Here is a 26,534-nt window from a genome sequence, read left to right as displayed (position 1 = left end):
CCATCTTGACATAAAATCCAATCTTGGCAAAACTACTTTCCCAGAGTGCTGGAGTTTGTCCCGCTCTGGTCTCTGCCTTCCTTAGAAAGGAAAGACAACTGCCAATCTGGCTTCAGAGAATTTCCTCCCCCATCTCTGGCTGCTCTTAGCCATTTGCACCTCCTACCTCTTGCGTGCTAGCCCCTGGAAGTTATGTTGCCTGGGTTTGTCTCAGACTTACAGGTTTTGAGGTTCTGGCAAGATCTCACCTTCATGTTTCATTCCAAATAAGGGTTTGAAAACCCAGAAGCCTCAGGGACCCCAGCAGAGTAAATAATGTATGAGTCATATTAGTACCACTGCTCTAAGCTATCATTGGGCCTCACCCATTAATGGGGACATGGCTTCAACTGAGGAAAGATGCTATTTTCCTGCGCACTCACTGATTCAAGTAAGTTCCCCGTATGGCTCCAAAGATGGAGGCTCTTCCTGTCACTGATAAGAAAATCCCTGATTTTCAGTAGGGTTATTGAAAAACCTGAAACAGATGAATGATCAAATCCTCCCCATTTTCCAAGGTTTTCTTCTTCTTCCTTATTACTTAGGCCCAGAAGCTCAAGCCTAAAAATAAGGCTTCATTCTTGAGTGTTCCAGGCCCCTTATCCCATTTTACAAGATCTGCCTTACAAGATCCAGCATGACCTGGCCCCTAGCAGTTTCTCTAGCCTCTTCTCCTTCTTCTCCCCACCCTACACTCTGGTAATACTGAACCACCTCCCCAGGGGTTCCTTTCATACCCCACAAGGGTTAGAGTTTCCAGGCCTTTCTTCTGCTGAGATTTCAGCTAATTCTGCTTCCTCCCCTAAAACACAGCTCAGGTGTCACCTCCTCTAGACAATTTACCCTAACCAGTCCCCAGGTTACATTAGCAGCCCCAAGTAGGGATTTCCATAGCAACCCCTTCTGGCTCACCCACACTAAGAAGGAGGGGGCCCCGTAGGGCTAGAAGACAGGCGGAGGCAGAATTTGCATCTAAATCCATAAGAATCTTTTTGAGAGCTCCACAATTTAAAGCTTCCCTCAAATTAATTTTGGAGAGCGACTTTTCCCTGTTATTTCATACCAGCAGATTCAAGACAGGTTGAAATCTTTCCTCGTCTGGCCAAAATCCAGCTTGTGATTTGATAAAAGACTTAAAAGAAAGCCAAAAGAAGCAGGCAATGTTTGTGAAGATGAGGCCTCAAATGGAACTCAGATGAAATAACTTATACTTTTATTAGGTGCAGTCTTTTTTAGAGAAAATTATACTTTACAAAAAGATCATTCTAGATTTCAGTGTCACTGACAGAAAAGGACCTGACATATAAGAATTAACACTACTGGGCAGTGCCTGTGGCTCAAAGGAGTAGAGCGCCGGCCCCATATGCCAGAGGTGGTGGGTTCAAACCCAGCCCTGGCCAAAAACTGCAAAAGAAAAAAAAAGGAAGAAAGAAAGAAAAAAGAATTAACACTAGTGCATAGAGAAAAAAAAATCTATTGCTGTCTGGGCAGATTATTCTAGGGGTGTCTGTAGCTCAGATCCAGTTTCCCTATTCACTTTAAGACATCTGTTCAGTTACCTCAAATCAAAAACAAATCCAGGTGCTTTTAGTCAGAATATCTTGATGTCATGCTGACTGGTGGGCCCCAATCCAAACGTTTTAATTAAGTCTTTGTTAAATTGGGTTTGTACTACTATAAAAAGGAAAATTTTAACATCTTTAATAAAAAATTACACATCTTTCATATTCTGGGTCTGCCACTGACTACGTGATCAAATTTATTCCCTTCTTCAAATCTCAATTTTCTGATCTGTAAAAGTGAAAAGTGTTTATCCCTGTCTCATCAAGTAGCTGTGAAAAGAAAATGGAGCAACATATATAAGGTACTCAGCACAGAGCCCATTATGTGGCAAATACCCCCAAAATATCTGTTCAATGAATGAATACCAACATCTTAGAAATTATTTGCCTTTGAAATGGTAAGAATTAGGTTTTGGCAGGCATGGTGGCTCATGCCTATAATCCTAGCAATGGGAAGCCAAGGTGGGTGGATTGCTTGAGCTTAGGAGTTCAAGACTAACCTAAGCAAGAAGAGCAAGACCCCATCTCTACTAAAAATAGAGAAACTAGCTGGGTATTTTGGCAGGCACCTGTAGTCCCAGCTACCCAGCTACTGGGGAGACTGAGACAAGAGAATCACTTGAGCCCAAGAGTTTGAGGTGGCTGCTAGCTATAATGACTCCACTGCATCCTACCCAGGGCAACACAGTCAGACTGTGTCTCATAGGCACTGTGGAATCTTGGGCAAGTAATTTACTTCTAATTATTGTTTGTGAAGTGGGGACAATACCTTCCAGGCAAGGTTGATGGTAAGATTATATGTTCAAAATTACTTGTACATAGTGGAACTGCTACTGCTACTGATGATGAGTAGGCTGGGCTTGGAAATTATTATTTTTTTGAGACAGAGTCTCACTATGTCACCCTCGGTAGACTGCCATGGCATCAAACTCTTAGGCTTAAGTGATTCTCTTGCCTCAGCCTCCCAAGAAGGTGGGACTTCTGGCGCCCTGGGCTTAGAAATTACTGATTCCTGTACTTCACTTTCCTCTCCCTATAAGTGCTTGTTGACAACGTAGAGCTTCCTGCAGTATCTTTCATCATCCTTGGATTCAATATAGATGGTTTATTTTATTAATCAAGTCTTATAATATTGGTATCAACTCCAAAGTTTTAATATTTCTTCAATCTATGCATACATCATGCACACACAAATGACTGGTCTAAAACTATCTTTTTTCAAAACAAATGGATAACTTGTCCTATGGATAGAATGAATACCCAGTGACCATAACAGAGAGGGAGCAAAGCAGTTTCTTCTCTGTTAACAATATTTTTATCATGGTCTTGGAATGATCTAAGCAATATCTTCTGCTTAATCATGATCAGAAAGATTATTTCAATAGTTCTCGCTGAAATTAAGACCATTGCATTTGACAGATACCTTCTTGCAATTAAATGAATGCACCACCAATTTCCCCTTCTCTCCTGGAACATTAACAGTAGCACATGAGCCTGCTCTGATTATCTCCCATCTTCAAAAAATCTGTGACCTAAAACCTCCTTTTATGTACAATCCCCCTCCTTTTGAATCCCTTTATAACACTTCTTCGAAGAATAATCTTTATGTACTGCCTCTATTTCCCCACCTCACTCCAGTCAGACTTTTTCATCCCTACCAATCTGATGAGACTCCACTTGTCAAGGAGCCAGTGATCTTCCTATTGCTGAATCCAATGGTCACATCTTTGTCCTTAAATTACTTGTTCCCTTAGCAGAATTTCATCACGCCCTCCTTCTCCACCCACTATTTTCACTTTATTTCTGAGAGATACTCTACTTTGGGCTTCTTCCTTTCTGAACTGGTTGCTCCTTCTCAAACTCTTATGCTGGATTCTCCTCCTCTTCCCAACCTCTAAACGTTGGAGAGTCCCAGGATTCAGTTCTTAGAGCTCTATGTTTTAAAATCATTCCCAGGTGACCTCATTCAATTCCACAGCATTGAAGCTTCAGTTTAATATATAAACTGCCTCCTTAACACTTAGTTGCAGTATACACTGAAACTTAACACGTCCCAAATGGAGCTCTTGAGTCCCCTTTCCCAAACCAGTTCCTTTCTAGTCTTTTCCATCTTAGAAATGATACCACAATTCGCCAACTTGTCCAGGCCAAAATTTAGGAATTGTCCTGGATTCTTTTTTCCCCCGACCACTCTTTCCTCCAATCAATACACCAGCAAGTCAACTCCACCTGAATATAAACATTTCTTAGCACCCCTTCTAATACTACTTTGGTCATTGTCTCTCCTTGGTACTATTGCAAAAGCCTTGCAACTGTTTCACTTTTGCCTCTCTAAGATTACAATTTACATAGTACAGAGTATCTAACTCATGATACTTCCCTATTTCAAATCTTGCAATGATTTACATTGCAAACAGAGGCCCTTTAACTTATAGGGCCCTGTATGACCTCACTCTTGCTCACACATCTTGCCTACTCCTCCTTGATCATTCTTCTCCAGCCAAATTGATGTTCTTTCTGTTCCTTGAACATGCAAAGGTTGTTCCCACCTCCTGTGATGCTCTCCTGCCTGATATTTACATGTTCACCACTGTGCATCTCAGCTTACATGTCCTTTCTAAGGAGGAGGCATTCCCTGACTGTGCTCCATCACTCCATGCTATTTCACTTTTCATGGATTACTTACCACTACCAGTACTGCGTATGTAGGTAGGTATTTATTTGGTTGGTCCATTGGTTATTTATTACGTGACTCCCCACACACACACCTCCGACTCCACTAGATGATAAGTTCTTTTTCTTTTTTTAAGTTTTATTTTATTATATTATTATTATTTTTTTTTTTTTTTGCAGTTTTTGGTGGGGGTCGGGTTTGAACCTACCACCTGTGGTATATGGAGCTGGTGCCCTACTTCTTTGAGCCACAGGCGCCACCCTAGATGATAAGTTCTATAAGAGCAGGGATCTTGTTTCCCACTTTATCCCTAGCATCTGGAAGAATATCTCCAATACGTATTTGTTGCTGGCATGAAATAACTTAGACAAGTCAATTAGTTCTGCTGAGAAGAGTGACTCTTTTTGCAAAAAACTTAACTCTGGTGGGTCCATCAAAATGCATGGCTATTCAAAACCTGATTTATCGCAAAACTTATTTTAATGTCAATGTGACCAGTTGATCACAGGTATCCTTTATAATTTTCAGCCCCCAATTTTCCACTCCAAATGTCCTTTAATTACAAATTTAATACAATTTTTTTTCAAGAGAAAAAAATTAAAATACCAATGCTGAAGTGCAGTCTTCCACCTGGACATGGATTCAAAACAGGTCCCCAAATATCAACAGCATAATGTCAGCTCCACAGCTTGTCTGCCTTGTGTCTAAAGTCTATAGAGTTCCTTCCCTTTAATAGGTAACACCATTTTGGACACTTGTCAGAAAATTAAAATGCTTCCTCTGCTGAAAGTCACTTGAGCACCTGAATTTTGAAAGAGGTATTTTAAGGGTTTTGCTAATTATTAATTCCTCTGGGACATTTAAATTCTATACTTGCCCTGCTGGAGAGTTGAAAAGAAAGAGCTGTTCTATGCTGTACTTGCTACTTACAGAAATGTCTTACATATTAAATGCATTTTAATATTATGCTCCGGCTGAGATATTTTGTGTCTCTGTGTACTCTTAAGCAGCTTGAACAGTCTCTGTGCCCCCCAAGCTTTGGGCCTATCCCAAAACTGTTAAATGAGTCACCAGTCATGGAACGGGAGAGACCAATTCCATCTTTTGAAGGGAAATATAATCCAAACCTGAAAAACCTTTGATCCTTGACAAATTCCTCCCAAAGAACCAAATCCTTTGCCAGCTCAAAATGGCAATGACACCATTTACACCCGAAGTTGCAAAATACAGTATTTTAAAAGTCATTAGTGGAAAAACTCCAAATCCAGAAAATTATGCGTGATGTTATGTTCTTCTGTGCTTCCTTGTACCTCTGGATTTCTGTTTGATTCTGCAAGTCTTTATTTCCGTGTTGTATTTTTGTGGGCGTCTCTCTGTACATTCTTAGCACTGTACCTTACTATGCCCTTCTGTATCTCATCCTTCCCCACTTCCTTTTGCCTCTCTTAACTAAGCCCAGTGCAAAGCCAATAAATATTTATTTTTGCATTTGTTGGCTTGGCAGAAAATATATAGAAATTTGGCAGTCATGATAGTAAAAGGGAGTTTTGAAACCAGAGTTTCTCTGAAGATCTGTGAAACTAATAGAATCACAACGCCAATTTTACATAGAATAATACCACACAGAGAACATGTTCAGGGAAGTTTACTTATTGGATTAGGCCACTTTAATTGCAGTATCAAGAATCACCCTGTGGCTACTGCCTAAGCACCTGGGTGTGAAATCTGTAGACTGGAAGTGGTTGGCTCACAGAATACATGCCCTGGGAAGGCATAAGGGCTCTCAAAGGCAGAGAGAGCAACTACAGCTTGGCAGAAAATATTTATAGTATGAGTTACCTATCAGCTCAGAAACATAAACATAAATAAACATTAGTTTATCCAAAAAGAGGATGGAATTCCACCTCATATTCTATCTACAAGTTGAGAAAAAATGAAATAAAAATAACCCTCCCAGAAAATATAATTGAATAATAGACACGAGGAAAATGTTAGACTTTGCCAGTAATTTAAACAAAAAATCACCATTTCACCTCCCAATGTGAAAATATCATTTCATTCTCAATTTGAGAAAGATTGAAAAAATGGATAATATTAATTGCTTCCAACAGTGTGATGAAACAAAGCTGGCAGAAAGAGGAATTGGTAAAGCACTTCAGAAAAGTAATTTGGCAGTATCTGTCAAAAACTTTAAACTGTCCATATTTTAAAATCAGAAAGTATTACTTTATGATCCAATCCTCAGGAAATAATACCAAATATGGAAAAGTAATTATTCCTGAAGATATTTAGTGCAGTGTCAATAATAACAATGTACCTACTTAACGCATTATGTCCAAAAGTCTGGTATTAGTTAAGTAAGCTATGGTACCCATTATTCAATGTTACTTAAACTATGTTCATAAAGACTATAATAATGCTTATGTTATAATAGCGTAGACTAAATAGAAAAGATGTAAAATTGTGTCTATAATATGACTGCAAATACAAATGTGTGCCACATGCATGCACATGTGCACGTGCACACACACTCAGCCAAAACTAACAAATGTATTAAAAAGACTGGGAGAGAATATGCCCAAAGTTAAGACTGCATGTCTTTGAATGGTAGGACTATAAAATGAACTTAAAAAAAAAACCTAGTTAGTCATAATCTCACATGAGTGATTTCTTTTCATTTACTAGACTGTTGAAATGTTCAACTTTTCTTTATAAGTGCATGCTTTTTACAGACCTAAAGCACTTACAGTCCCACAGTTGTAAAACTTCTCTACAATCACCTTCTACCTTCCTTTATATTGCCACTAACCCTCTCCATATCAGGGAAAAAAAAAGTGGATACAAATAAATTGATGAAAGTGCTTTCCCAAAGGTCAACTGTATATCAAATTAAATTAAAATAAATTCAGCTACTTGATATTTTATAAAATTGGTTTCAATTGCAACTTAATGATCAGATTGGGGAATGAAGAGAAGGATGCACAGTTTTTTTTCAAGGCTAGGAAGCTGTTCCCCTTAATTGTCTTTTAACACCACCAATACATCTTTATTAGGTTACACTGCAAATTTTGAGATTCAATAACATTGTTTATATTGTGTTTTCTAAATAGATGAATACAACACATAGGTCTGTGGTGTGCGTGGGCCATAACCATCATTTCAGATGTTATCCTGGGGCTAATGGGAGCCTCAGAAGGGTTTGAAGCCAAAGAATAACCTCATGAGATTTACATTTTAGAAAAATTGCCCTTTTAGGAGAAAAGTGTAGAAGGTTACACATGAGGTGGCTAACATGGGCCACCAGGAGGGCAGGGATTAGGGCAGAGGTCGACATCTATTTAGCTTTGTCTTTGAATAACTGCACTTGTCACTTTTTTTTTTTTTGGGCTGGGGCTGGGTTTGAACCCACCACCTCTGGTATATGGGGCAAAAAAAATATGTGCTATGACTTAAAAATATCAAATTTGATATTTGCCCCATAAAAAATAAGTTGTTAGGGTGGATAAGGTTGCTCACACCTATAATGTTAGCACTCTTGAAGGCTGAGGTGGGTGGGTTGCTTGAGCTCACAAGTTCCAGACCAGCCTGAGCCAGAGCCAGATCCCATCTAAAAACTAGCCAGGCATTGTGGTGGGCACCTGTAGTCCCAGCTATTTAGGAGACTGAGGCAAGAGGATTGCTTGAGCCCAAGAATCTGAGGTTGATATGAGCTATGACTCCACGGCACTTTACTGAGGGTAACAAAGTGAGACTCTGTCTCTAAAAAAAAAAAAAAAAAAAGCCAAGTTGTTCTTCCTTTAGTGTAAGAATAGACTGGATGGATGAACCTTAAGGACGTTATGCTAGGTGAAATAATCCTGACACAGAGATAGAAAATTCAATGGTGCTTGCCAGAGGCTGGGAGAGGGGAGAATGGGGAGTTAATAATGCTTAAGAGGTCCAGAGTTTTAATTTGGGAAGATGAAAAAAGTTCAAGCAATGGATGGTGGTGATGTGTGTACAACAATGTGAATGTACTGAATGCCATTCAACTGTGTAATACTTAAAAACAAACTAGATGATAAATTTTATGTTAGGTGTATTTTATCACAGTAAATAGTAGAAAGGGGCTGGAAAAGGGCTAGACTGAATGATGGGACATACACAAGCAGACTCTAGGGACTACAGCCATCGATGTGAGAAACCCCAGATCCAGAAAGGGCATGAAGACAGTGAGGTGGACAGGCTTGAAATCTATGTTCAATCTCCAACAGGACTTGAGTAATAATAAAAGATCAAAAAGAAAAAAGCATCTAGAATAATTTTGTCTTGGTTTGACTTGGTCTAAAAACACACCTGAAATAAGGATTTGGGTGAGACTAGTTTATTTGAGAGGTGTTCTCAAGCCCTGGTAGGGATCTGGGGAGGTGAGACAATGGAATGTGGCTAAGAAAGGGTACAGTGTCAAGTGGATTACCACTGTGGGCAATTGTGGGAACATCCGGGAGAGCATGGAACAGGCCTCAGCTATTCCAAGAGGTGAGGAAACTGGGTTACTTATCGATCAAATTATGTCAGTCAGAGTCTGATGGCTGCTTTTAGAGGGCAATTAACCCTACCCCACTGTTTGCCGCCTTGAGTATGAGGCAAGAGGGACTCCAGTGGCCAGAGAAAGCCTTTAGGGCTAGGCAAAGAACTGGAGCAGACAGAAACCAAAAGTCCACATGTATAGAAATAAGGGTAAGGGGATCTGGTTGGGCCCCTACAATGTCTGCTAAAAATGTCAAGAGTCTGCTTGAAAATTTGCCCGCAGGTGGTTCCATTTTTCAAAACAGGAAATCCTGGAAGCTAAATAAGGAGTGGGCAAAGAGGGCTGGCAAAGGAGACTCATGGAGCAGCTAGTGATTTAGGAAGGGAAGCAGGAAACTGTAGTAACATGGGAATGCCATTTTAGAATGCTCAACTAATATGTAGCACAAGAAACCAGAAATGCTTTTCTTAGACCATGGAAAGTATTTTGGAAAATGGTATTAGCTAAATAACAATTTGTAGGCTCCAAATACCCCTATACTGCACTGTACTGTAAGATTCAGATGCTAAGATGGAGAAAACAATATTCACCTAGACAACAGTGTGAAATAAGTATTTCTATTCTTCATCTCTCTGTGACCTTCCACTTAATGTGAATTACACAAACCAATATACTGCACATAACACCTGATAGGAAGGATGCATTTGTTGAGAACAAATGAATATTTCCCTTCTCAGCACGTATATAAGAAGTACATGTAATCAAGGTCCCTTGGAAATGCCAGGCAGATATTGCAGTTATTACATTTTGCACATGTGTTTTGTTTGTTCTTCACACATAGCTACAATTACAAAATTGAGTAAGTTCTCACTTTAAAAATAACTTGAAGACATAATTTCTCATTGTCATTGAAGTCTCCCTCCATTGCATTTGAGAAATATTAAAAAATGATGCTAAAAAATTATATACAGAATGTATTATTTAACTGGATTAAAGTCCAAGTGCTAATATTTTTAAGAAATTCTCTATTTGCTAAACAAAGATATCCAAAATCCTTATACATACTTATCTATTCATTAGAAATTTAAAATTCACTAAGGCTTCTAATTTCGAAGACTGGTTTAAAATGTACTCTCGAGCAATCTTTAAACGTACAAACTCCTTTCAAAGGAATTCATCTATGAGGAAGGAAGCTAGATTTATTTTTATTTTTATTTTTATTTTTTGAGACAGAGTCTCAAGCCGTCACCCTGGGTAGAATGCTGTGGCATCACAGCTCACAGCAACCTCCAACTCCTGGGCTCAAGCGAGTCTCCTGCCTCAGCCTCCCAAGTAGCTGGGACCTTTGGTTGCAGCCATCATTGTTGTTTGGCGGGCCTGGGCTGGATTTGAACACTTTTCTCAGCACCCATCACCCTTCAGAGCATTCACTTGTACACATCTGCTTCCCTCTGCTTGGTGTATTAAAGATGGGCCCATGTATTACCCAACTGTATGATTCCCATGCCTAACTCAATGTTTGGTAAATAGGGCACTTGATAAGTGGTATTGAATGCATGAACCGCCAAATGAACAAATTTATTTTTTTCCCCTGCAGAAATAATAACACAGGGAAATAAATTTGATGAAAGGAAGACAATTCACTTTAGTACACACCTTTATATGTGTTTATTGCCAGTGTTTAACAAGGGCTGTTTGATTTCGACTAACTGGCATAGCATAAAAGGGCTATTTTGAAACAGTCAACTGTATCTTATGGGTCTCGTAAATAAACTGAACTCTATCAGAGGACCTAAATGCAAACTAGGGAGGAAATTAAAATGTAAAACATGAAACAGCTGTTTGATCAGCTGTTATAAGAGACTGTGGACAAAAGCTGCATTCATGTTTAATCTAGATGGGTAAAAAATAATTAATCACAGAAAATGATCTCTTACAAGGTTCTTTTCTTTTCTGCAATTATACACAATAGTTATCTAATTACTGATGCCAAACTTCTTAGAAGCACACAATAAACTATATCCAATAAATTTGAAAGTAGTATAAAAATATATATTCCTAGTAAATAATGGTAGGCATAGGCCATAATTATAAAAAAAAAAAATTACATGCATGTTACAGAGAGCAAAGTTTACTTGTCACGACTAAAATTTTACAAAACTGAAGATTTTTGTAATTTCTAGCACCTACACCTTCTTTAATTTACAACTATGAACTGGTGGAGAATCATGTCTGTGTCTGCACTGTGCTAAGAGAAGGAGGAATATTGGTTTCCTATTGAAATGGCCAAGAAGAAGGCCATTATTAAGATTACACCATAAAGTAAAACTTACGGGGGGCAAAACATTCTTGGGGTGACAATTTTGCAACCATTATTAAATGCCTTAAAAGGATTCCCAATATTTTCTCGAAATTTCCTGAAGAAATAATCATAATCATGCACATTAACTTAGTTTCATAATAGCTTTGTTTAAAATAGCAAAAATTTGAAATAATACAAATGTTCAGCAATAGGAGACTAGTTAAATAACTTATAATACGATCATATGAACTAATATTATAACATTATCAAGATCACAAGCAGAACATTTAGACATGGTTAAACCTTCATAATATGTTATTATTTATTTTTTAAAAAGGATACAAATGAGTACAGTAAAGACAACATATGCTATGCATAAAAAAAGATAGGAGGCAAACAGTAACAGTGTTTAGGTTTTTGTGGGGTTCAATTATGATTTTCATTTTCTTCTTGCCATTTTCTGTAATTTAAAGGTTTTCATAATATGTAATTCACATTATTAAAAAATATTTCCATCACTCTAAAAAATTTCTCATACTATAAATCACTAAAGTGGAATGTGATTGCCTTTTTCATTTATATCAGTAGCCTTTCTTTAAAAAAAATTGAAAGGAGTTTGGCTATTAATTAATTTAGTTATAATTCTTCACTTTATCCTTCTGAAAGATAGATGTTCTGCTGGTTGACAAAAGCTCTTCCGAAGAGCTTGTTTCTTTAATGTAGAAAACTGGAAAATAATCCAAAGAAGTGAGGTATAATTAAAGACATAATTACCGAGACAGTTTAAGACAGAAACACAACCAAAAAGCAGCTGCAACTCCAAAAGGTGAAATCAGGATTCCAAATTCAGTATAAAACAAAAATCTTTAGAAATGTTGGAGAGGTTCATCAAAAGGGAAGAGGATTATTTAGGCTAGAAGGACAGCAAACAAAACTGAGGACTTAGTTGAACACCTTCATCGTTGTGCAATTCCAATAAACGTTGAGAAGGAGGAGGCCTGTATAAAAAAAGGCCTAGGTAAGAGATGCCGAACTAAAGATCAAGAGCTTAAACATGAAGTGGAAATTAACTAGCATATGACATTTAACATGCCATTAAATGGAGACTATGGTAAAATGACTAACATTTGAAAGGTCACACTTACCTGCAGATGTTTTCTGACCTGTGTCCCCTCTCTCCAAAAAACAAAAGGTTACAATGGCAGTTTTTATATAACAAATAGGATGAACTATCGCTTTGTGTTTGAGATTGCCCAAGATGTCACTTAGTAAATAGGGTTCCAGCCCTTGGGAAGAAAATCTGTTTTTAATTTTCATTTTTTTAAAAAGGAAAATTGTAAACACTGTCAAGTCCTTCAATTACAATGTTAAAACTTCAGAAGGAAGACATTGATTATTGTTTGTGATACTTCTCTGGGTAAGCTCTCAGCAGACAGTCAAAAGAGGAAAATGCATCTTTGAAGACTTCCTCCTACCCATTCTTGCCTCCTCTTTACCTACATTTTGCTTGAAACCTCCCTTGAGCATTCAGGATAATCAGATTAATTACAATTAGCTGAACATCTCTCAACTTCTATCCATGTCTTGGCTTCCTTGGCTATCAGGCACATGACTACCTACTCAGACCTGGACTGTTCAGGATCTGATAAATTTAACTCCCTTAATAAGACTTAAAGATTTCTTCTATTTGGCTTAGCCCTTAAGCCCCACGGTTCTTAATTCAATCATATATTATTTTTAATTGTTCCTTATTGTAGTATATACTACTAGTGTGTCTCTGGCTACATTTCCAGATTCTTGCAGTCAGGAACTTGTCCTTACCATTTTTCTATACCTCCTTTCAGTAAATAAATGCATGTTGACTCAGGAGACATTGCTAACGTGGACTTGCTTTTCTATAATATCTTTATTTACTGAGTTAACTGAGGAGGCCAAAGATAGATCCAGTTTGTGAACTTGAGAATAGAAACAATGTATTTGAAATATTCTTGATTTTTGAAGAATGGGTGCTTTTGGTCCTCCCACCCTGCACCATTTGGTCAGTTCCAATTGCATTTCCTCTTAAGGCTAAGAGCTCATTTCCAAGGACAGTAATTTTATTCAAAAAAAGTGGCTGTGAGGTCTGGAGCCGGTGAGAGGTCTTTGACCCCTTCTAGATCTGTTTTTCCTTGGATGTAGACCCAGGTGATCATAACGTATAGGTAAAAAATTCTAAAGCTACTTCCATCTTTTGTCACCAATGAATCTGTTAAATCAAAACATTTTTTTTTAGCTCAGAAGAAGTTTGTTACTTGGATGTTCAAAATCAGGAAAGAATTTTATCTCATTATGCCCCTGTCTTAAGTGAAATAACTCTTTTGCAAACACATTACTAATAAGCTAGCAAAGGATAGCTTGAAGTCCTTGCAAAGGATAGACTGAGATCCTTGGAAAGGATAATGCTGCAATTTTAACCTGAGCTATTTTTTTTTTTTTTTTGGTTGCAGGTGCCGGTGCCCTACACACTGAGCCATAGGCACCACCCCCACTTTTGTTTTTAAGAGACAGGGTCTCGCTCTGGCTCAGGCTGGTCTCGAACTGGTGACCTCAGGCAGTCTACCTGCCTCGGCCTCCCAAGAGCTGGGATTACAGGTGTTAGCCACCGTGCCCGGTCTAACCTGAGTAAATTTTTAAAGCATTCTGTTATGGAGATAGAAACACTCATTTTTCAGACACATAAGACATCTGAATACGGTCTCTTGATTTGACTTACATTTTGGAACCAGAAAGGTATTTGATCTTGCAAGCTTCCAGGGTCCCCTCAGTTAAGTATTGCCCAGTGACTTGTAAAAATAATAAAGTTAACATTTATTAAACATTTTAGGAGTTGAGTTAGCACAAGACCCTCTCCCCTCTTTTTAAGTAAGGATTTTGAGGCTGAAGAAGTAGATAACTTTATCAAGCTCCACATTTAGGGGAACAGGTGAGATGTGAACCCAAGTCCCAGGCCCCAGAGACCTTGTGCTTAATGTTTTTGTTATCCTCCTTCCTTTTTGTATAGAAACATGTTTACAGTTTCTGGCATAGCCAGTCATTATGGTGGGAACCTATAGTCCCAGCTGCTTGGGAAGCTGGGGCAAGAAGGATCACTTGAGCCCAACAGTTTGATGTTGCTGTGAGCTATGATGCTACAGCACTCTACAAAGGGCAACAGAAACACTGTCTCAAAAAAGAAAAAGAAAATACAATTTCTGGTATCTTTATGTCTTAAATATACATTAAAACAAGTAGCGTTGAGGCTTTTTCTTTAAATTGAGCTGCTGCTGCCTTCCTCACATCATCTACGTTAGTAAATTACACATAAGCCAAGAAAGCAGAGCTTGAAAGTAGCATCCCTATTACAGAATGATATTCCCGGAGTGTGAGAGAGTATGTGTATGTCAGGGCATGCATGCACACAGCCACAAACCCAATTCAAAGGTTGATAGCAGAGAAGGCTGGCATACTGGCACTGCAGACCTTAGTGCAGCGGTTCTCAACCTTCCTAATGCCGTGACCCTTTAATACAGTTCCTCATGTTGTGGTGACCCCCAACCATAACACTATGAAATTATTAATTTAATTAATAAATTATTGATTATTTTAATTATATAATTAATATAAATCATCTTATTTAGGGGAATAAAATTAATCTATTAAATCAAAACATTATTAATTTTATGGTTGGGGTGACCACAACATGAGGAACTATATTAAGGGGTTGCGGTGATACCAGACAAGTGGCACTCCAGCCAGCTCAGCTGAGCGGGGCTGGAGGACCTCCTGCCTCTGTATTGGCGGTGTTGGTGGTGGCAGCTGGCAGAGGAACCAGCAGGCTGGAGCGTAGGCAAGCAGGGGGAGCTTCCCTCCCCCAACAGAGGCTCCAGTAGCCAAAGGAACCGAACACGTGCAAGGAAAGACACTGGCACCGTGCTGTCTCCTCACGTGGACTTCTGGCAATTCCTCCAGCGCATCCCTGATTGGTCCGTTTTCAAAACCTACTCATGATTAGTCTGTTTTCAAGACCCAAAAGCTCATTGGACAACTGCCCCTATATAAGCCAGAGACCCTGAAAACAAACCTCAGCAGATCTTAGGAGAAAGAGCAGAAGAGCAAAGAGGTTTGGCTCTGTAACACTTGTATCCTGCTCTATGAGATTTGCCCTTCTATAAGAGCTGTAAACACTTGCAAGGAGATTTGCCCCTTTGTAAGAGCTGTAAACACTTGCAAAGAGGTTTGCCCCTTTGTAAGAGCTGGAACACTCAGATTATAAAACCTATCTTACTGCTAATCCTACTCTATGAGGAGGTTTGGCTTGTTGTAAGAGCTGTAACCCTTATACCGGTTGAATAAAACCTATCCGGTGGTCTGTCGCTTCATTTTTCGAAACGCCAAGACCAAGAGCCTGGAAATTCAGTATCAAAAATCCAGTATCAGCGGCATTAGGAAAGTTGAGAACCACTGCTTTAGTGGCTAGCAGCTATTTTGTCAGCCCAATTAACAATAATAGCCAATACCTATTGTGCACTTGCCACATGCCAAGCCCCATTCCAAGCACTTTATTTTATTTTTTTCTTTTGAGACAGTCTCACTTTGTCACCCTGGGTAGAGTGCCATAGCATCACAGCTCACAGCAACCTCCAACTCCTGGGCTTAAGCGATTCTCTTGCGTCAGCCTCCCAAGTAGTTGGGACTACAGGTGCCCGCCACAACAGCCGGCTATTTTTTGGTTGTAGTTGTCATTGTTGTTTGGCAGGCCTGGGTTGCATTCAAACCCACCAGCTCCGGTGTATGTGGCTGGTGCCCTAGCCACTGAGCTATAGGCGCTGAGCCTCCAAGCACTTTATATATATTTTCTCTTTTAATGGATTATGAAATATTCCATTATGATATTGATTTTCCAGATGAGGAAACTAAGGCATAGGAAGGTTAACTGTTTGCCTAATTTGTCACAGCTAGATTATGGTGGAAAAGGGTAGACACCATGCTCTTAACCCTTCTGCTTTACCACTGCCCTTGTGTATACAGCAGGGACTAGGCCTCAACACTCACTTAACTGGAGGGGAAGGAAACCCAGGCCATTATCAATGGCCAAGCCAAGGCTTAAGCCTCCCCTAGTGACTTCTGAAGACATATAAGCACCTAGAAATTGTGACTCTAGAGGCACCTAGCTCAGCTCCCATAGCCCACCAACTGGCCCCATTTACCAATGTGCCCCAGGTGTTAGCATTGAGCAGAAGTAACAAGGCTTTGTCATGCTTAACCTTCACAGAATTGCTATCATTCTAACCAAGCTCCTAATACCTGGCCCAGCGTGTAGACGGCCCTTGATATCTTGATATGCTACCATTTTTTATTATTATTAAATATTATCAAATAAATAATATCATTTGTTATTAATGCATTTGTTTTCCATTATAATTAAGATGGAATTCAGGTGGCTGAAATGAGGACCAGGTCAAAATTGGAATAACAGCCAGACTGGAGTGAGACTGAAGTATAGATCTAGGGCTTCCAGAATTTCTCATGAGGAACCCCATGGGTCCCACAGTCCAAAAAGAGGCTGAGTTGCTCAGTCCCATCGCTTGGGGGAATAAAGGGATGGGCTGGGGCAGGATGAGGCTGGAACCAATAGGCAGGTCCCTACTGACACCCACACATATACCCCAAATCCTGTTGCCATCTTGTACACCTATATGCCTCACATCCAGAAAAAAATCACTTGGGAAAAGGAAGAAGTGATTACACAGAAATGCCTCTTGCTTGTTCCTATAGATTAAAAACCCTCCAAGCCAAATACAGATGTATTTTCCAAAAGGTAGATCAAGGCAACTACAGTCCAAAGCCATAATGACCACCAAAGTTCATGGTTCTTCATGTACATTATTTTGAATCCTTGCAACAGGTCTGCCAGGAAGGTATTATAAGTCCATTTTAAAATAAGGCAGTTGAAGAACAGAATTTATTTAACTTTTAAGGTTATACAATAGGTTAAGTGTAAGAAATGCGATTCCCAACAAGTCTGACACTGAAGCCTATGCTATTTTAACATTGCTGTATAACCTCTCTATGTTCATTCCTTGACTGGGATATATAAATTTCCAGGCACATCTATACATTCAAATGGGTTAGAGAAGCACAGGGAAGTTCTCCATTTTTCTTTACCAAAGGTAAGTGTAGGGGCTTTGGCACGTGTGCCCACTGCATCCCTCAACTCGTGACCCCTAGTGAACTATCTATGACACTTTCTGCCCAGGCCAGTACTGCTAGCCTACAGCCAGGATTGTTGTCCTGGCCCCACAGATCACCTGCCAGGTGTTGGTTACAATTTAGAAGCCCAATTCCATCTCTTCTAGGGATTTCAAACAAGTGCTTTCCACCCTTAGATGACCAACTCTCCTCTCCCAAGCCTGGCCAAAACGTTCTCATTTCTGCTTTGAGATGCCTTTTTTTTTTTTTGCAGTTTTTGGCAGGGGCTGGGCTTGAACTGGCCACCTCTGGCATATGGGGCCAGTGCCCTCCTCCTTTGAGCCACAGGTGCCGCCCTTGAGATGCCTTTTATAGCTTTTATTTTAAGGACCGAGCAAGAACCATTCTAGAATTGCAAAGGGTAGTTCTCATGGTTCCATCAACCCAAATACTAAACTTGAGACTCAGAACAAAAGCAACATGTTGCTGTCCAGCTCCATGTGGAAGATGCCATTGCTATGCCAAGTCTCCAGACATGTCCAGCCCCATGGGTGAAAGAGATTTCAGTAGGTATTCATTTATATACAGAACACATTTCTAAAAAGCTGGTCTACAAGTGCCTTGGAATTTCTCAAACATCAAAAAAGACGGTTACATATTAACCAACTATACTCCCAATACATCCCTGTTATCCCAAAGGGAGTGATTAAAGTTTGCTGACAGCTTTAAAAATTATCAGGGAATTACAAGAATGTCCCAAGTTTAATAATTAACAATGTTTAAAAACCAGGATTGAATTCAGAGACTGTTAAATAAAAATTATTATGCCAGTAACCTATTAGTTCTAAAATTAGACACTTTGCACCCTTAGTTTTGACCATTTCATCTATTTTAATGGCTTCAATTCAAACTTCTCTGTCATGCACATCTATAACCCACATTTCTCTCACTGGGTGTCCTCCCAGTACCTCCAACTCTATATATCCTATCTTTTCCCAACACATCCCATGCCTCTTTTTGCTAATATCATAATATCATCATTCTTAGGGAACAAAAAATAGTACTATTCATCCACCACAGAAGAGGCTAAACTTTGGAGGGATGATACACAAGGCTTCCCACAATTCACCTCAACTGATCTTTCTAGCTTTGTCTCCCACCAGACCTCCCACCTCTCCACACTGAAGCTCTTAAGGTTTTCTAAACATGTAACCATGTTCTTGCACATATTTGTGGTTTTATGTAAGCTGTGCTGTAGCCTAAAATGCTTTTTTCATCTAATCTCCTGGTGAATTCATGTTTGTTAAGACTCAAGTCAATGGGAGGCACCAGTAGCTCAAAGGAGTAGGGCGCCGGCCCCATATGCCGGAGGTGGCGGGTTCAAACCCAGCCCCGGCCAAAAACTGCAAAAAAAAAAAAAAAAGACTCAAGTTAAATGGGGTGGCGCCTGTGGCTCAAGGAGTAGGGTGCAGGCCCCATATACCAGAGGTGGTGGATTCAACCCAAAAACTGCAAAAAAAAAAAAAAAACTCAAGTCAAATGTTACCTCCTCTATGAAGATTTTCTCAGAGTTTGACATTTTCTCCAATCACCTTCCCTAGAACCTTTTACATGTACTACTAAGGCATCTATCACAGGTCAAACAGTATGGACTCTGTCTCTCATATCAGCTTGTGAGGGTCCCAGGGGCAATGGCATGGTATAAGTTGTTTTTTCCTCCTTTTGAGGCAGGATATTCACTTCATAAAGTGAATATTAATCGAGTGAATGATGAATAAATGAATGGACCCCTCTTGTGGCACAGATGACCTTCTACCTTGCATTCTCTTTGTTTGAGCATCCCATCTTCCTTCTTGGATTGGAAGTCTTCTAGGTCAAGAACAACATGATCCATTTTTTAATCTCCCAGCATAGCCTCCCCTGATGCCTATTTTTTGAACAAATGAACAAAACTCTTGTGAGACTTTGTGCCATATTTCATTGTTTCGCTTGTCCTTCACAACCCTGAAATCTAGCTATAACTAATTGGTGTTATCCCTATGTAGCAGATAAACAACTAAGTAAGGTTGAGCCTTGGAACCTAGTTTTTTTGGTTCTTAGAACAATGCTTATTCCATGGAAAGGCAAATTTACTTAGCAGTCCCTTGTTTTGATAAAGGTTAGGGAATGAATGTCAAGGTTCATCACTGTTGTAAAAACTGCAAAACCCTTATCTACCCTCCCTGTGTGAGTTTAACATGAATAACTTACATGAACTTACAAGTCTGGATGTGAATTAGAAAGAGCAAAATAACAGGGGAAAATAGGAGAATTTGAACCCATTAGGCATACTAAAGTAAGAAAAGGATTCAGGAGGACTGAAAAAAGAACCTTCAGCACTCCATAAGATGGGGTGTTGTGCAAGGCAGTACCAAGACACATTTAATATTTTCTAAAACATTCTAGGTATGCATTTATGTATAAGTTCCTCTAGGAGAAAGGATGTCAAAAAAACTGAAACAAGGTTCGGCGCCCGTAGTACAGTGGTTATGGCGTTAACCACATACACCAAAGTTGGTGGGTAAGAATCCAGCCTGGGCCAGCTAACCAGCAATGACAACTGCAACAATAGTCAGTACTATTCAACTATGCAACAAAAAATGGCCAGGCATTGTGGTAGGTGCCTGTAGTCCCAGCTTCCCCAGCTACTTGGGAGGCTGAGGCAAGAGAATTGCTTGAGCCCAGTAGTTGGAGGTTGCTGTGAGCTGTAATGCCACAACACTCTACCCAGGGAAACATAGTGAGACTCTGTCTCACAAAATAATAATAATAATAATAATACTGAAAGAAAACTAAATCTAGGCCAGGCACAGTGGCTCTCACCTGTAATCCTAGCACTCTGGGAGGCCCAGGCAGGCAGAGTGCTTGAGCTCAGGAATTCCATACCAACCTGAGCAACAGTGAGACCTCATGTCTCCTAAAAACAGAAAAACCAACTGGGCATTGTGGCAAATATCTGTAGTCTCAGCTACTTGGGAGGCTGAGGCAAGGGGATCACTCTTGAGCCCAAGGTTGCTGTGAGCTAAGATGCTATGGCACTCTACTGAGGGCAACAGAGGGAGACTTTGCCCCAATCAATCAATAAAATGAAAACTGCATCTATACACAGCCTTGGCCAACTTCAGCATGCTGAGGTTATGTATCTATGTACCTGCAGCACTGGGCACAGGGCTTGGCATGGGTGCAGAGGGCTGCAGCAGAGGTGGCAGCAGCACAGCACCAGGGTCAGCAACCAACCCCCAATGCAGTTGTTTCCTCTCCAGCCACAGGGGAGTTCCAACACCTCGGCCTTGCCCTCTTCATAGAGAGCAAGGCCACTCCTGCTCTTGAAGGCTACTTGAAAACTGGTTAAAGCAAGTTTTAGACAACACATTCTCAGGGTCTGGAAGTGCCTTAATTACTGCTCAAGCAACACGAGGTGCTGAGAGTTGGGTTGAAGTATCCCTGGAGTCTGTTTATAAGCCCATACTGGGAGCATTACTCATTCCTACGGATCCCACTATCATATGATCAACTCAACTCCTCCCCACCCCCCCACTAACCCCATTCCTCCTTCTGGCGTCTGGTTTTTGTTTTTTTTTTGTCACCCCTGCTGCACACAGCAGCCCTGTGGCTGAGGGATAGTCTCTGTTTCCATCCATGCCAAATATGGGCTGGGTCAGAGAGCCAAGTTGTAGCTCGTCCACCCCGACGGGTTGGGAGGGAGAGAAGAGGCATTTTCCCGGAAGGCCCTGCAGCCTCAGGTAGATCCTTGACATTCATAGAACTCGGCGGGGGGGGGGGTCTGGGAGGCCTTTGGTAATTGATTGGCAGAATCCAACCTCTTCCTTCTGTTCAAGGCCATTTTCCCAATACCAGGATAAAAATACGTCGTGGTGTATGCCTGCTCTAAGCCAGGGTACTCAGCGTGCAGATTAAGTGGGAGCAATGACTGACCTTTGAACCCTCCCGCCCCCAAGATGCCTCCTCTCTTCTCACCCCTTTTACCCAGGCTTCGAAAATTCCAGCAAGGAAAGGCCTGACAGCCTTCCCGGGAAGAAGGTCAAAGTCTGGCCCTAGACCTTCAACAGGCTTCCTTCTAACCCCCAGCCTTGTCTCTGGTGGCACCAAATCCTTCTACCGAGAGAGGGTTCAATCCGCAGCGTTCGGGACCCGCAGAGACCGGCCGGTGCACAGAGAATCGAGGGGCTCCGGGCTCAGCCCGCGCCCCACTGCCGCCCCGCGCACCTCTCCTAGGCGGCCACCTGTCCGAGTGCGCGAAGAAGAAGGAGGGCGCGCGGCCGCGACTGACCTGAGATGCCGCCCCCCACCACGACCACGTCGCATTTGGTACTCATGGCGCTCGCCCAGCTCCAGGCCGCCCTGGTGCCCGCTGCTCCGGTCTCTGGGCCTCGGCCCCCGCCCGCCAGCCGTACACTGCCCCCACGCACTAGCGCCTTGGCCAGCAGCTATAAGACCTGCCCCAGGCGCCGGGACGCTCAGCCCCGCCCGCCCGCGACGCGCAGGCTGGTTGGAGCGCGGGGCCACCGCCCCCGCCCGCAGCTCGGCCTCCCGCCCGCACGCCTGGGAAGGGCGGGCGCTTGGGCCAAGAGGTCACTGGGGCCTCAAAGAATCCGGCTCCGGGGCCACCACCCCTGGGCCTTGCTAGTGCGCTATTGATCTTGGGGGCTGGGGGCTAGCAGATTGGCGGTGTCTTCTAGCCACCCAATTACTCCTCCACATTCATTGAGCACTTTCAAGGTACCAGACACTTAACTCATGATTCCTGTTCAAACTTACAACAGTCCATTTTACAGATGAGGAAAGTGACACAACTTAGTGAGTGTCCAAGGTAACATAACAAGTTGAAAAGGAAAAAAAAGCCAGGAAGATTCTGAGACCCACTTTGCTCCACCACACACTATTGCCATTTCTTGGCACATTCTTGGGTGAGATTTCCAGCCCACCTCAGCCTCCTCCGTATACCCACTTCATTCCCCATTCCCCCATGTAATTAAGTCAGGAAGCCTTCACCCTAGCATTGCTCATGCAGCACCTTAAGATGCTCTTAAGTATTTCCACTTTTGCAAGTGATAAAAAGAGCCAACTGTACATTGAATAACCCTGTGTGTCAGAGGTAGAAGCTGTTGAGGCTGAAATCCAGGAGGCTGGGGCAGCGGGAGAGAGACTAAGGATGGGCAGGGTGGGATTCAGAGTCCCCCCTAAATCATCAGGCTGAGTTACTTAAGTGACCCTGGGATGCAGGTCTGGGAATTCTGTCTAACCAAACATAGGGGTAATTCAATAAGATTATAGGTGTTTGGGCCGCACCTGTGGCTCAAAAGGGTAGGGCTCTGGTCCCATATGCCGGAGGTGGCGAGTTCAAACCCAGCCCTGGTCAAAAACTGCAACAAAAAAAAAAAAAAAAAAAAAAAAAAAGAAAAGAAAGAAAGAAAGAAAAAAAGAAAGAAAAAGAAAAAAATATAGGTGTTTAAGCAACATAAAACAGAGGTTTGTGGGTGGTGCCTGTGGCTCAGTGAGTAGGGCACTGTGCCCATATACTGAGGGGTAGCGGGTTTGAACCCAGCCCCGGCCAAACTGCAACACCAAAAAATAACCGGGTGTTGTGGTGGGGTCCTGTAGTCCCAGCTACTCGGGAGGCTGAGGCAAGAGAATCGCCTAAGCCCAAGAGCTAGAGGTTGCTGTGAGCTGTGACATCACAGCACTCTACCGAGGGCAACATAGTGAGGCTCTATCTCAAAAACAAAAACAAAAACCCCAGAGGTTTGTTTCTACAGAGCAGTAGGAAAGCCACCTTTGAAAATTGAAAGTGGGAAGAGTTACAAGAAATAACTGGATGAAGTTCAGGCTAGGGGATATGCAGGCCTGGGATTGGCCCAGGTGTCGTGAATTGATAAGAACTTAAAGCAAACTTCTACCTTATCCTACCCACTCCCTGTATGCCCTGCTACCAAGGTATCCTGAACTACTGCCCTCAGACTAGAAGAGGGTTTGAGCACTTCTGCAACTAAAAAGTCACTGTGGCAGGAAAAGTCTTGGTCCATTTTTGACTTATGTTCTAGAAACTTCCATCTCTCTTGCTTTGGTATAAAATACTCAGACCCTGTATCTAAACCCTGAGCTCCACCTCATGTCCCCACTGCAGGGAATGAAGCTGCCTCACCCTACAGACAGCCTCCTGGCCATGCCCTATCTGGTCTACCTCTTTCTATAGGTCCCTGAAGTTGTGAGCTTCTTAGCTGTGAACGCTCTGTCCCCTCACCTAGTCTACAAGTGACTCACATGTCAGGTGGGTTGGGATGCTTGGAGTGGATCTGCCATGGCTTAAATGTGCCCCTCGAAGGTCATGTGTCAGAAATTTAATCCCCAAGGCAGCAGTGTTGAGAAGTAGGACCTTTAAAAGGTGTTTAGGTCATGAGTGTACCACCTTCATGAATGGATTAATGCTGCTATAAAAAAGGCTTGAAGGGTGGTGTCTGTGGCTCAGAGGAGTAGAGCGCTGACCCCATATGCCAGAAGTGGTGGGTTCAAACCCAGCCCTGGCCAAAAAAATAATAATAATAAATAAATAAAAAGGGCTTGAAGCTCAAGTTTGGTGTATTTTCTCTCACCCCTCATAGCCCATCCATCATGGGATGATGTGAGCAAGAAGGCCCTCTTTGGATGCTAATCCCTCAATCTTGAAATTCTTAGCATCTAGGACCATGAAACAATGCATTTCTCTTCCTTATAGATTACCCGGTCTCAGGTATTCTGCTATAGCAGCACAAAACACACTAAGATAGGATCCTTGTGGGATCTGCTTGAGATCTCTTTTGCTTGGTTCCTCAGTGCAAAGTCAGACAGGGGTCTGGGCACCTGACCCTTTACATCCAAGGTGGACTGTGGACTGAATATCCCTTCTCCATGATCAACCAGTAAGGAGGCTGAGAGAGGAACTGCAGCTTCATGTGACTGGAAAAAACTCGCAGGCAAACAGCATTTTTCCCAGACAAAAATAATCAGTTACCTTGTGCCAGATGAGGTAAAAATGGGTTGAATTAGAACTCAGGCTTGGGGCAAAGGTGAAATAGAAGACTTTAGTTGGTCCCTGAGGCCACCCTGTGTCCCCACATATAGACGATTCAGGCTTATTCAGGGCCTCAGTCTCTTAAGTGGGATAATTCTCAAGGTATGCCTTCTCCTTTGGGTGGCCAGATGAAAAACAGTACTTCTCCAACTTGAACATGCATGCAAATCACCCAGGGCTGAGGTGGGGTCTAAGAAATCACATTGTTAACAAGCTCCAGGTAATCTCAGTGCTGCTGGCCTATGAACCACAGACCCTGAGCATATTCTCTACTCTAGGCCTCTGCCTTCTCATCAGTTCAAGAACCAGTTCCATGCTCTAGAGACCCTTACCTATACCATGGTGCTCCCAATAAGAAGGTGCTATTCATTATATCAGCTTTTATTGAATACCTACTATGCTGAGCCCTATGCTGGAAGAGAGGAACAAGACAGAACCTGTCCTTGCCTTCATGAGGCTCATGGTTGTCAGGGATGACATCCAGGAGGAGTGATCACAAGTGTAATTCTGAACCAGGATCAGATAACCTAGCCCAGGCAATCACAGATGATCTCCAGAAAGAAATAACATTTCTACTGGGACTTGAAAGATGAAGAGGGATTAATCAGTTATTGAGGAAGAAGGGCACTTCAGAAGAGTGACCAGAGGGATAAATTGGAAAGCAAACTTGAGGGTGGAGTATTGGAAGAAATGGACGCAGGCCAGTATAGAAAGAACATCTTGTCCCCCTTTAGGACTTATCACAGACACCACAAAAAATTGTGAACAGTAAAGTGATAACAGTGGGTGATTAACAATCAATAAACTGACATAAAACATCATTTATTTTTGTGTGTGTTCCCTTCCAACTAGATAATAAATTTCTGCCGGAAAGAATAATGGATCATCTCATCTTTTATTCATTCATTCAAGAATAATATATCAGGCACCAGTAAATTATTACACTCAGGTCTTGTGCTCATCATTGGACATATACCATTATAAATAAGAAATGATACTACTCCTAGGAAAACTAAATATGAAAACAGACTGTTGCAATAAACTTAATTCATGTTCCAGTGGAGCAATGCTCAACACCTCAAAGCAAGAATGCTACTTGCCCCAGCAGTGCTTGCCTTTCAACTTGATGAAATCCATGTTTCTTTCATCAATTAAAATGAACTTACTTTCATTTCATTTTTTATTAGAAGACTGCCAAAGAGATAAAAATGTCCTTATTACTTCTTTCTTGCTGTCCAGTTTTTCATTAACAGATATTTCACTGAGTCTCTTAGGAGGTTTCAATAAAGAAGTAGGCTGTGCAGAACAGTGTGTTAGCCAGATATTATCTAAGTTGTACATTTTGCTTTTTTTTTTAATGCTAGAAGCTTGACGGGGGTAGAAAATTTGTTTTAAAATTAGATTCTTTAGAGCTTATCAGTTTCTTTTTTCCAACTCCTCTGTTAATCTTTTTTAAACATATATTGATGAATAAAATGATGAAAGGGTCAGCCATTGCAGCCAGCTCTTTAATAATGTTGAATTGGAAATGTTATAGGGCCCTGGTTCTGTGTAGTGAAATATCAATCATCAGCTTGGATCCTAATCTGAGAGTGTCTAAATCTCTTTCAGGGCAATGAAAAAGTGGTAAAGGACCTTTCAATGGGCCAAGACCTTGCTTTGGGCCTCAATGACTTGCTTGGGAGAAATCCCAAATCCACAAGGATCCTAAGAGTTGGAGGATCCCAGCTTCAATCCAAGTCAAGGACTTCATGCTTGGAGACTAGATTACAGAATCCAGATCTTTTTTAAAAGTACAAAGGCTTGTTTAAGGTGCCAAAGGAAAGAACTACCTGAGAGCCAAAGGACTGGTAAGGTACTAGATCAAAGTGGAATTGATAGGAAACAAGTCAAATGACAGGTGGGTATCAACAGCTCACCTTACCAGATCAACAGCTATGGGCTTGTGCTGAGCTGGCTTATAGCGAGAAGGTGGAGATGAACAGAAAAATGACTCTTCCTGCACAAAGAACCAGAATATGAACGCTTTACCCTGTGACTTCATTGCCATAGTATGGACAAGACAAGGAACACATGGGCAAAACACAGAGGAGTTAGCCCCAGAACATACGGAGTCAGGTAAAGACACCGGG

General features: G+C 41.4%; 1 protein-coding gene across 1 annotated transcript in view; it reads right to left on the bottom strand.

Moving 5' to 3' along the window:
- MAOB (monoamine oxidase B) overlaps positions 1–21,811 on the bottom strand; it is a 153,313-nt gene extending 131,502 nt beyond the window's left edge. The window contains exon 1 of the mRNA XM_003783800.3: positions 21,625–21,811. Within this exon, the coding sequence (XP_003783848.1) occupies positions 21,625–21,670 (46 nt within the window). The 5' untranslated portion in view covers positions 21,671–21,811. The remainder of the gene's footprint in view (positions 1–21,624) is intronic.
- Positions 21,812–26,534: the final 4,723 nt, after the last annotated feature.

Source organism: Otolemur garnettii, unplaced genomic scaffold (genome assembly GCF_000181295.1).
Source record: "Otolemur garnettii isolate 467f Iridium unplaced genomic scaffold, OtoGar3 scaffold00009, whole genome shotgun sequence".
In the NCBI taxonomy this organism is placed as follows: Eukaryota; Metazoa; Chordata; class Mammalia; order Primates; family Galagidae; genus Otolemur; species Otolemur garnettii.
This window is presented reverse-complemented; position numbering and strand designations above follow the sequence as displayed.